The 12,044-nt window shown below is 42.6% G+C and overlaps 1 protein-coding gene across 9 annotated transcripts in view; it reads right to left on the reverse strand.

Annotated features, from left to right (window-relative positions):
- LPP (LIM domain containing preferred translocation partner in lipoma) overlaps positions 1–12,044 on the reverse strand; it is a 356,437-nt gene that overhangs the window by 83,540 nt on the left and 260,853 nt on the right. For all 9 annotated transcript variants that reach the window (XM_055723235.1, XM_055723233.1, XM_055723237.1 and 6 more), the window contains one exon: positions 4,007–4,130. In XM_055723235.1, the coding sequence (XP_055579210.1) occupies positions 4,007–4,130 (124 nt within the window). The remainder of the gene's footprint in view (positions 1–4,006; positions 4,131–12,044) is intronic.

Raw genomic sequence — 12,044 nt, forward strand, 5'->3', positions numbered from 1 at the left:
ATCCCTATCTGCAATAGCACATTTATCAACGGGGAAGACTCTGACAGAGAGAAGCCATCCCTACTGCATAGCGCCTAACACATTTGGGAATCATTTCTAATGAAAAGGGGATTTGATTAAAGACAGCTAACTACCACAGATCAGCAACGGAATCAGCAGTAGGGAAGGAAGAGTGGCTTAGACTTAAGAGACTTCAATTTGCTGATCTGCCAAGGACTTCCCAAGAGAAGCTGCTCCATAACCTATAGGAGGGTAGAAGGGGACATACACCAAACATTGAGTTGCTTGGTATAGGCAGTGTGGCCTTTCAACAAAAGTAAGTTAGGCGGAATGTCCAGCATGCATGTATAACTACTAAAAATTCACAGTGTTTTTTTAATTATTATGCTTAGCAATGATACTTCTATGCTTAAGCGCTGCCTTGCCAATGGCAGTTAGAGGATTTCCCAGTGACTAGATTGTGCCGCTGTGGTAAGTCTAGGTGACAAACAGCTGCAAACTGTGATATTGCCACTCCAAAGTGTGTCTCCAACATGCTGCTTCTGGCTTTCACCCTGTGCCCAGGCTCCCCGGGAACGCAGCATGAACCATGCTGTGCTGCCAGCTGTGTGTGCTTGCATGAGCAATCACTGGCTACTACAGTTCCCCCAACTCTGAAACCACCTTCAGTAATTTCCACTCAGGGAAGCTGAAGAGAGATGTAGCAAGCACAGACCTGATGGAAGTGCTGGCTGTCCTGCTCCTGAACTCAGCTCAGTACCAGCCGGCGGTTCCAGGGCAAAGAGACAACCTCAGTGGCTCCTACTCCTGTTCTCTGCCCCGGAGCCTCCACTCTACCCATGCTGACTCCAGAATCAAGATGGTTTGATTGAAAACCAGAGATGCAGCAAGTGAAACGGCAGAAGGTTGGTTACAGAAAAGATCCCAGATTGCTCACGGGCCAAGTAAAATGACCTTTCTCCAGCCTGACAGTTCAAATGTAATTATTCCAACAAATTATTTTCATGACTTAATATAACGCCTTGCAGCTTTCTAGCAAGGTTAATTAGATTCCTCAATTCAAAACCTATCTGCTTTTAACCAACTTTTAATACGCTGAAATCCAGTTTTCTAAATTCAAACTAATAAAAGTGATTAGCTGACAGCTATCTGGTATGCTACAATTACCATGGCATTTAGACCTCAGGCAGAAGATATTTAATGCAAATCAGAGTCAATGTCTCTGCCCATTTGTCCTTTTTCTGATTATCTGATCAATGTGCCATATGAATCTTGTACAATCCACACTACTGTGCTAAACAAATAAAGCACAAAGACAGAGGTATTGGTTGAGACAGTTAACCAAAGTTGAAAGACTCTTTTTTTCCTCCCACACTTAATTTGTTCTTTCTACATGAGCATAAAGTTACTGAAAGGCACTGGCTGACAGCTCATAGATGGGTATTTAGCTCTGACATAGCCAGAATTAGTACAAAACTCCCGGCCTGCACTGCCGTATTAAAAAGCCTCATCGACTGTGACTCCAGAGACCATCTTTCCCTGGAAGTAGCTCAGGCTTGAACAAACCTAGGAGGATGAGGGGATGAGGGCAGCCCACCTCTTTCATTTTATCCAACCATAAAAAAGCAGTCGTGCTCCAGAACTGCTGGTTTTGTTTTACGTTTTTCTTGGTAGGTATGTAATTAGTTGTGGCCATGTCTCCCAAATGGCTGCACGGGGCGCAGCATGCTTAGAGAGCTGAGGAGGAGTTCAGCCCAACACACCCCATTCTGCACATCAAGAATGCCAAGGCTGGACACCGCTTCAGAGATTATCTTCAGTGGCGTATACTCAGTGCAATTAGGAGATCAATCAGGTGCAGCTTGTAATTAAACATCACCTGCCTGAGGTAGGACTAGGGCTGTTGTTTGGTTTTCATCTTCCAGCTTGCATCATGCGTGACTATTCCATCTTTGATCATGCTCCACTTATATAAACAACACTGGCAACATTTCTGAATTCTCTGGAGCCTCCTTTCCATTTTCCTGTCTCCTGCTAAATTAAGACATTGCTCTGACCTCCCATCTGATAGCCAAATTGATGACCTGACATTGATAGACTTTGTGTTCCAGCTCTTTTGAACTATGCATCCCTTTTGGATGAAAAAACTTCGAGGTACCACATTCTCAGAACAGAGCCATCTTAGTGATACAGTATTAGTCTGCAAAACCCGAGAATTTCAGCTTCCTAAATACAAGTGCTAAACAAAACTAAAGCTCCACTTCAGGAAGCAATTTCTGAGCCGTGAGGAAAATTAATCACTAGAACAGCTTATCAGGGTAGGTGGTTGACTCACCATTGCTTGAAGTCTTTAAGATAAGATTAGATTTCTTTTTTTCTAAAGTCATGATTCAGTCAAGTTTCTGGGAGAAACTGAGTGTAGGATATTAGACAGTGTAATGGTAAAGTCCCTTCTGACCTTGCAGTCTGTGAATATCTAAGCTCTCTGTTCACCTGCTTACCTTCTTGGGCTATGAGGAGAACTGGGTGGGCTTTGATCCATCAACCAGCTCCTGCCACTCACAGCTCTGCACTAAGAAAATAACTGTAATCAAATCTCATGCTTCAGGGTTTCAGCCACTTGTCTGAAGGGAGTGGGAAAAAAGTTTCTCTTTCTTGCTTGCCCATGCTAATGGCTAAATACATGTCATGTTTGTTTGGCTGTTGCTTTGCTTTTAAAACATCAGAAGTGAACAGAAATGGATTTGGGCGCAGATGAAGTCAAACAGCAGCAGAGAAAATGCTCTCTGGTTATCCTCTCTCTAGTTACTCATCCTTGCTCACACCTCAGATCTGTGCTAGTCATCAACTCTGATGACTATCAATGTTTATAGAGAAGACTTTTCAGCTGTGAGGGTGGAGACGTAGAAGGTACTGATGGAGAATAGGGACTTCTATCAAACCCATCTACAAGGGCGATGTTTGTTTGATGAGAACATCTTGACCTTCTCATGTAATCAGATACATATCACTGCAAGATCATTGTTTATTAGTGAAACCTTGGTCCCACCTGCTTTCTGATTGCACAAACCCACAGAAGTTTCTTTAAGCCAGGCATCTTTTGGTCCAAGCAAAAGCTATTGCAAATAGACCTAGGGGGCAATCTGAGTGAAGTTTTAAAGAAATTATGAAATAAAGTAAGATAAAGAACACAAAATGAATGGCCTAGCCCAGTCTTTAACTCTACAAACTACAGCAGTTTGCTCCCCTACACCACAATCACTCAAGCCTGTAAGAAACTAAACATACAGACATGATGCATCAAATGTACCCAAGGCTCTTGACTAATGCAGAGTGCAGAGGCCATATCTCCTGTGTTTTATATAAAGGCAAGATATATATTCTACACCTATAGATGCCTGAGATAATTCCATTCTATACCGCTTAATAAGGAAATTAGCTGCTTATCTTTTTCCAGGCAACAAAGATGACATGGTGATGAGCCAATCAGTTCAGATTTGTCTTCCCCGTACTTGCTGGACCCAGTCCTGTGCTAACAGGTCTCCATGTCAAACCAACTTGATTAACTCAAAATACATTTCCCTTTAATCTATGCCAGCATGCAGACAATGGAAATCCATGCCTTGGGAGCAGAACACGTTTACACTGCCAGATTTTTTGCAGCTGCAATGAGAAGGGATGGGGCAGGTGGGCAAGACAGCACACTACACCTGAATTCAGCCTCGTAGCCTAGAAGCTGGGTATGGATGGTGTGAAAATGAACCAGACGCTGAAGAATTCAACTTTATAACCAGAAAGACTACAAACATACAGCAAGTGAGCATGTGATTTATGCTGAAATTACAGAGGAATTCCTATGGATAATTACACTTCCAGCCCAAGCACGGAAAGCAAATCCATCAATACAAATGTCACTACATTAACAGCTCAGCTGTCAGGCCTCCCCATTACCAAACTTGGTAAATTCAGAAAGGGGCTACAGACACTGTGATGTAGTACGGCTCACCAAAGTAGTCATCAGAGGGAGGATTCTCCATGTCATACAGCATTTTCTTGGTCAGATGTTCCAACTCATCCTCAGGCCTGAAGGCAGGAGTGCTTGATGCAGGTCCAGAGCTTGGATATCCACTCTGAAAGAAAAAGGACAAACAGTTTGTGATGTGATATAAAAGCATTCGCCCGCAGTTAAGAGGGTCTATTGGCTGTTCAGCATTGAACTTCTGTCTTTGTCTTTTTTTGTCTTCTTTTTTCAAAACCCAGGAGATTCTCACAAGTAAACATCTCATTTAATGTAATGAAAATGGACTCCTAAAAACTTCCCGTAAAGTGCTATATATTGCCCTAGAATGAGAAGTATTCTGTGCCTCATAATTATGTGTCTACTGGGTAGCACATAATAATAAATAAAGGAGAAAATTATTCCAAGGATAACTTGATACAAACATTTTCCAACACTGAAGAAGGCTTTGGAAGCATTTCAGTTTGGATTTGGCAACAGCTTCCATCACTTAATAACGCAATATAAAAGTTGCTAGAACAATCATTGCTACAGTGGTAGAGTATATGGACAAAGACAGATAATCCCGAGCTGATAGTTATGTTGTCTTCTTGTTTGTTTTGACACAAATCCTGCTGTTAACATTAGTAAGAGCAGGAGCGAGTCCACAGATTTTTAGCACTACAGATACAAAGGCTTTAATATGTGCTGAGAAACTGAGACCTCTTGGCCTTCATATGTTAACAGCTGGCATGCAGTATTTGCAGCCTGTCTCAGTGTGTCTTCTCCCTGGAAAATGGCAGAAGTATGGGCATATTTGCATATTTTGAGAAGCACAGAAATAGTCTCATGCCTAGAAGTTTCTTGGAAGAAGCTAAGTTTGGTGTCCATAATGAGAAACTCGGTCATTTGAGGATTAAAAAATGCTGAAACCAGCTTTCCTTGCATGTACTGCTTTCTTGAAAGACCTGCATGTGAAAACTAACTTATTTATGAAATGCAGCATTTCAGTGAAGCAAGTGATTTCATTGATTAACTGCTGTCTTCATCAAGGACTGGACCTTAGCCATGAAACTTATAAGCCTTAGTCTACCAAGGAAGCATTTTTCCATGCTCCATACCTATTTAAAATGGGAAGAAAATGTAAAGCCACTGGAGAAACAATACACTAGCTGCTTCTATGCGGCTTAGAGAGACTATATCTGACACGATGAATCTTTATTGAGCCCGTCATGTTCAACAGAGAACAGCAGCTTTAAAGCACTGCTAGAACATTAACTAAATGCTCTCATGCTTTTTTTTTCCTCAGGTAAGAAGGAGATTTCAAATGAGACATCAATCAATGTAGAGAAGGTCTCAGAATGGCACTTAGAAATAACACTTCAATCATCCACTCCCAGAAACCACACACTTGCATGTTCCTGACCTTGTCATATTTATTTTTCTAGGGCCCATGCTAAGCTGTACACCATCACCGCCCTTGCTTGTTGACCTGATCTACCTCACAGGCGCTGCACCCCTGAGCACAGCAGATGACTACACTCCTGGAAGTCCTGCATTTGCTGTGCACACACAATATGGCAGTTGCACCCACTGTCTGCCCACCCATTGCTCTCTAACAGCGTAGCAACAGTGCACAAGGGACAAGGGTGGCACGGTCCTCTGATAGAAAGGGCACCTGGATAAGCCCCAGACTGGGTGAATTTCCCTGGAGGGCTGTGCAAGGTCTATTTGCCGTATGTTCAGCCCCCTTGACTGAGAATATAGACTGGACATTATCATACATTCAGGTTTTCCCAGAGATACTTTCCTTTTCTATTCTGAGATTTTTTTCTTGCTAATATTCAAGGATTTTGTGCATTTGTCCAGGATTTCCAGATGCCTAGCAGCTGTTCTGAGGAAGCTGTTGAACATCTCAGGATTCTGATGTCCACACACAGCTCAGTAAACCTATTGCACAAATGCAACCACGCTGATGTGTTTGGGCTATCACAGCTTATTTTTTCATGACAGACCTGTATGCTGCACAGGACTTGCATTTGCTTTCTAAGTCATATAAATTCCAGCTCTGAGGGAAATATCATTTTGGTGGGGATAAGGCCACTCACATGACTAGGAGTTTCAGAGCCAGGTACTTGACCCAGCACACCTAGATGCCCTTGGCCAGTGCTTCGTCGCTGTTTTTAGAAGGCTAGTTGACAACTATTTCATTAGAAATAATAATAGCATAACCCTAAAAAAAAAAGGTTTATTAATAAGCCAATTAAAGGTGCCAAATGTAAAGCATTTAATCTTGGAAAAACCTATTTTTCCCTTTGCTGCCTTGTTCTTAAGAGCTGATCATGAATCTCACCTGAACATGTATTTTAACACAGCAAGTGCAGCCAAGGATTTATTAGCTTGAGAAATCAGTCTGGCAACTGAGCCTCTTAAAATATTCCATTATTGTACCTATTTCAGTTTCCTTGCAGAAAGAAATGACCATTGCCACTCCATCAACGGAGCCTCCTACCCTAGACTTTGCACGGGGAAAACAGTATGGCCTGAAGCTGATGATGGCCCCCATCCCTAGATTTCCCCCATTAGCAATCACCAGTGTGGCATGCATGCACGGGAGCACCGTGCCTGTTCTGCTGGGTTCTGTTCACACGTAATCTGAAATACTGCTTTTAACCTTGGGCCTTCTAACATAAATGGACAAAAAGAAAAGGCACGAGCTGCTGTCTGTTCACAGAAAAGAGAAGTGAGATACAGGACCTGAAGCAATTTGCCCATCATCACATGTGGGCTCCAAGGCAAAGACAAAAACCTGTATCCAGGCTGCTGTGAGTCCCACGTCTTCAGCCTTGCACACAGCTCACTGGAGCCAGACTCAGTGGTGCAGACCTACACTGGCCACTCTCCGGCCCAAAGCCACCACATCTGCAGGCTACCGCCAGCCGGGCTTTGGCAGGACACCTTGGGCAGGTGGTATGCCAAGTCCCTCCCCAATCCCTTCCATGCCAGCTTCCTACACCTCCCGGCCGGGGGACCTGCTTGTGCCTGCTTCAGAGTAACGGCTTGGGCAGTACCACTCAAAATGAAAGACCAAATCCTGCAGATTGTCAGTTGTGCCTGACACTCTCTGGGTCTGGAGGCCACGCTGCCTTGTACACACAATAAATAAGCTGCTCTCGTGTTTTATCTGCATTGCACATTTCCAAATCAGGGAGACTTCTTATCACGTATCCAATGTAAGCAATAATAACAAATACCAACCACAATGTTATGAGATGCTTTAACTTATTTTGACTAAAATGCCTTTTTCACCAACATTTAAGCAGTGCTAGGCACATCTTTGTCCTCCTCACATAGCACATGCTGACTATGTGCCTCCAGGAAAATGCATTTCATGCATATGGACATGCTGTTGAGTTCGCTGGGACACGCACGCACACAAACATAGAGAGAAAAGTGTATCCTTAGTCCAGCCTGAAATGCTTTTTTCAGCAGAACAGTTTCCTTCCTCCTCCTTTGTTAGGTCAAGTTAAAAATACAACTCTGGCTTTCCTTACAGAAAAGAGTTGTGTTGTTGTTGTTTATTAAACTTCCGCTATTTTCTCCTGATCTCTACAATGATCAAGGCTGTCCAGAAATCCAATTTACTGTCTAATCTACCAGTTATCTTCATGCATTCTCTTTTCTCCACCATGCCTCAATGCACACAAATACATACTTCCTTAGCTAGACACAGCTCAAAGCCGGGGGTCGGTGCCGCATTGCAACGTGGCCTCCTGAATTCCCTGATCACCACTCTGGCTAACCACAGCAACGTCGGGGATGATAAAGTGACCCATGAGAATGGGAAAGAGCCCTGGTCAGCAAAAAAGCCGGCAGGAAGGCCCATGCCTTGGGAGCAGGCGCACCTGTGTCCGACCTCTGCTACTGCCATCAAATACCAAGCGACCTCAGGGAACAGTACGATGACTGCACTCACATGTACCGATGCAAAAGTGTTAATGAATAAACATTGTCCTGCATGCTTAGTTAATGGGATGTTTAGGAAAATACCAGCAATCCCAGGGTTAAACCCCATAACAAAAAGTATCTTCGTGCTACAAATGAAAGGAAGTGAGTTAATCACTTTTGCCACACTCAAAGCATTGCAACAACATCTGGCTCATCTTCCTCATTAAAGTTCAGTTCCTAAAAAGCCAGGTCAAAAGAAGCAGTCGTGTGGAATCACTGCGTAATTATTTTGGTACATGATGTTGATACTTGTTTCCGTGCTTCTCTGGCATGTGTTTTCTACTCCAGACCTCACTGGTAATCAGCTGGCTCTGATGTAATGGCTGCCCAGAAAAGGGAGCTCTGCGGTGCACTTGTCAACATCGACCTTCCCCATCCACATATGAATTTTTACCTGAATGGGTAAAAACCACAGCGCAAAATCTGCAAGGACATCTGAAGATGATGTTATGATGAATACACCATCATTCAGAGTGCGCTCAGTATGTCGTCATTTTTCTTGTCCATTTGCAAATGTTGTAGAAGAATCTTCTATCTGAGAGAAAATAACTTCAATTACGTGTTCCCAATTACAGAAATGTGGAAATTATCTTCTTTTCAGAAGGTAGAATTAGCCCAATGTGGAATTGAAAGGCAGCCAGAAACATCTTTCACTGATACTTACTTTCCCTTTCATTTTTTTTCTTGTTCATCTGCATAAGGTTAGCACTTTCCTTTCACTTCTCTCACCAAAACTGATCATCAGATAAATAAACAGTTAAATAGCATCACAGCGTATTTTTTATTCGATGGCCTGACAAAGACCATACTTTTTCATTTAAGTTATTGACTGTCCAAAACAATCACAAACTTCCAGACCAAAAAAATCCAGCATGGTGCCACATCTCTCATGAGTTGTACTCCCAAAGAAATATCAAGATTGCCTGCAGCTGTAATTCAGTTTATAATTAAGGCCAACTGATCTCTCTTACAGAGGAGATGCACTGGTAAAAAAATGGTTTAATTCTTGATTTATTTTCTCAGTGAAAAGTTACAGCTGCCGGAGTACATACAGATTCCTGAAAAGACGATTCTGCCTGGAGTACCTTCGACACACACGTTTCTGGGTTTACTCCTGATTGGAGAATAATTAAGCGAGATCCTTCGAAGAAGCTGCCTTACATGAGGAGCTACCCACCGTCAGCCAGGGAACCCCTGCCCACACCAGCAGCCCGAAACCACAACTCTTTGGGCCGGTAGGAGCAAGGTCTCCTCTGGGACATCCCAGAGCGGGACAAATGACTGGTTCCCTCGCTGTCTACCTGCCCTGCCACCACTTCCAGCACCAAACCAGTGATCCAGAACAGGCAGTTCTGGCAGCAGAGCCCTCATTTGTTAAACACTGGCTTCTTTGAAATAGGACAGTTTTGTAACTACTTCAAAGCTCTAGAGGATATTTGTCTTTATTTTTAAACTTCATTATTGTAACTGTATCCTCACTTAGCTATCCATGCACATTCCCTGTCCTATTCTAATCCTGCTAAGCTCTTAGTTTCAACAATCTTTTGTGACATTAAGTTATGTTGAATTTGAGTAATAATACAATAAAAATATTTTTCTCTGTTTTAACTTCACAGCCTGCAATTTTGCCCAAATGTCTCTTTTTCTTACACTGTGAAATGGGGATGCAGACACACGGAAGGGGAGGTATCTTGTTGATAGTTTTAAAAGCAAGACAATAGAGCAGAAAGCAAAATCATTAAATTGCTGAGAAATTCCCAGGACTTCTGGAAACCAGGTTGCTCACACAGATGCCTATTTTGACTCTCTGGAGCACAGCTTTTAGCTTATAGTCATGAAACCCAAATCTTGGTCTCTGTGTATTGAAACTGAATTCAATAGGATCACTGTACATGTACCCTAATTACTGTGTAAAATGGGTTTGACAATATTTCTCTCTTAATTAAACAGTGCCTGCAAAGCTCTCCAAGCTTCTGTGATGTAAGTGACTACACAGGGTGTTTTATTAATCATCAAGCATGGTAATAAATGAGCATGACTGTTTTGTCCTTGGATTGTTTGTAGCTATTTTATGCAAACAGACTACATAGCTTCCCTTGCTATTCTTCACATTCTTGCTAATGTTTTGAATCTGAACAAGCTGGTTATTTTTGCTAGGTATTATAGAAGTTGAATACGGTGTAAATACCACTATTTGCTCTTGTTTCTGCATTAAGCATGACTGTGTTAAATGACAGCTTCCACTTCTATTACAGGGAGTCATTGTTTCTGCTGGACACTGTGGTTTGTTTATATATTCAGGGTTAACAGGAGATGAGCTAGATTTTTATGGAGCAACATCGACCATTTCTCATTAGAAAAAGCAAACCAAACAGATCTCCAAGCAACATATTTCTTAAATGTTATCTCAGGAAACAGTAAATTTAAACTATATTTCAAATAAGAACTACATTTTAATGTCCCATTGTTGCTTAAATGTATATACAGGAACAAGTGCAGCAGTGCCTGATCTTGCCTGGGGCCTCTTGGCCCTATCACTACACAAATACGCTTTATGCGTCAAGACTCATCTTATATGAAAAGGGGAGCAGGCTGTTTTGTTTTGTGTTTTCCTATTAACTGTACTTACTTTGGTAACAGACATTTTAGGCACTTTTTTAAAAAGCCAGGAACTCAAGGCACAAGCTGGACGGTACTACTGAGAGGCAGAACGAGGCATCACCATTATACCAACATATGGATAAAGAGATTCCATCGTTTTAGTCCTATGCTTTTGGCTGGAAGAGCTTGGTCTGCTTCATAAAATTACATCTGGAGGTCCTGTGCTTACTCGCTGTTTCAAGATCGAAGGCTTTATTCTGCTGTAAGCTGCTTGCCTTGCCACATGTCTCTGGGCTCAGTCAAGCACTCTTTTACTCCCATGTATCACCACCAGCAGTAATGATCCCATAGGCTGATAATCAACTTCCCTCCCCTTTATGTCATAATACTGTAGGCTTCCATGGCTGCCTTCAAAGCATTAATTAATTAAACATTATATTTACTGCTATCAGCAAGTCAAAATCTGCATTGCACAGTAGGAGCCATAAGCATCCATAGGAGATGACAGCCTCAAAGCCTTAGTCCCAAGCTGCACAGGGAAGTGCTGTAGAAAGGTTTGAATTAGCTTCTTATCACCTTGGCTGTATATCTTGGGGTACATAGTGCCACCTAGGGCTTCTTGCCTGGGGAGATGATGAGTCTCAAGACCTATACAGGCCTCCCCTGTGTGAATCCGAGGTAGCACTACTGAAAGACATCAAGCTGTGGAGGACCTCTGGTCACAGTGAGTGGCACTCCAAAGTGGGGCTCGTGGTCTCCCCACCAAGCAAGCCGTATCCCCCTTTTACAGGACGAGCACAGAGGCACACTTTATAATAAACATGGGAATGCTCCGATATTCATACTGATAAAAAGAGATGTGTTTACTGACACAGTACACAACTAGCCCAGACGATGCATTGCCACAATAAAACAACTGGAAAAAAAGTAGCCTCCTTTCAAAACCTACCCTTCCACAAGTAGCCCTAAAACTGAAGGAAATAATCAAGCTTCACTCTTTCTCAAGTTTTTCATTTGCAAAGCACTTCACAGAGGCAGAGCTCAACCATTTCCACAGGTGATAACCACACGACAGGCTTACACACACCCTGGTGCAGTGCCTTTGCTGGCAGACCTCAGAGGCGAGGGAGCTCACCGCCATTCACCATGAGGGGCTGGGGGCTGGACTGGGTGTTTGTGCAATGAGCACCACCTGCCCTGTGGTTCAGGTTCATCGCCTGTTGAAAAAATAGGCTGTCCCAGCTGCAGTGCCTTAGCAAGTAACAAAACCAGAAGTGCTGGGGCATCACTTGTTTCAAAAGAAAAATAAATCTCACAATTTTAATGGTACTAATTTTGCATGTGAAACTTGCATTCATACTGTATTAACAGTTTAAATATAGCTTTCTTGCCAGATGCCTGAATATGCTAGAAAAGATACTTAAAATATGCAAATTGG

Source organism: Falco cherrug, chromosome 11, assembly GCF_023634085.1.
Source record: "Falco cherrug isolate bFalChe1 chromosome 11, bFalChe1.pri, whole genome shotgun sequence".
NCBI classification, from domain to species: Eukaryota; Metazoa; Chordata; class Aves; order Falconiformes; family Falconidae; genus Falco; species Falco cherrug.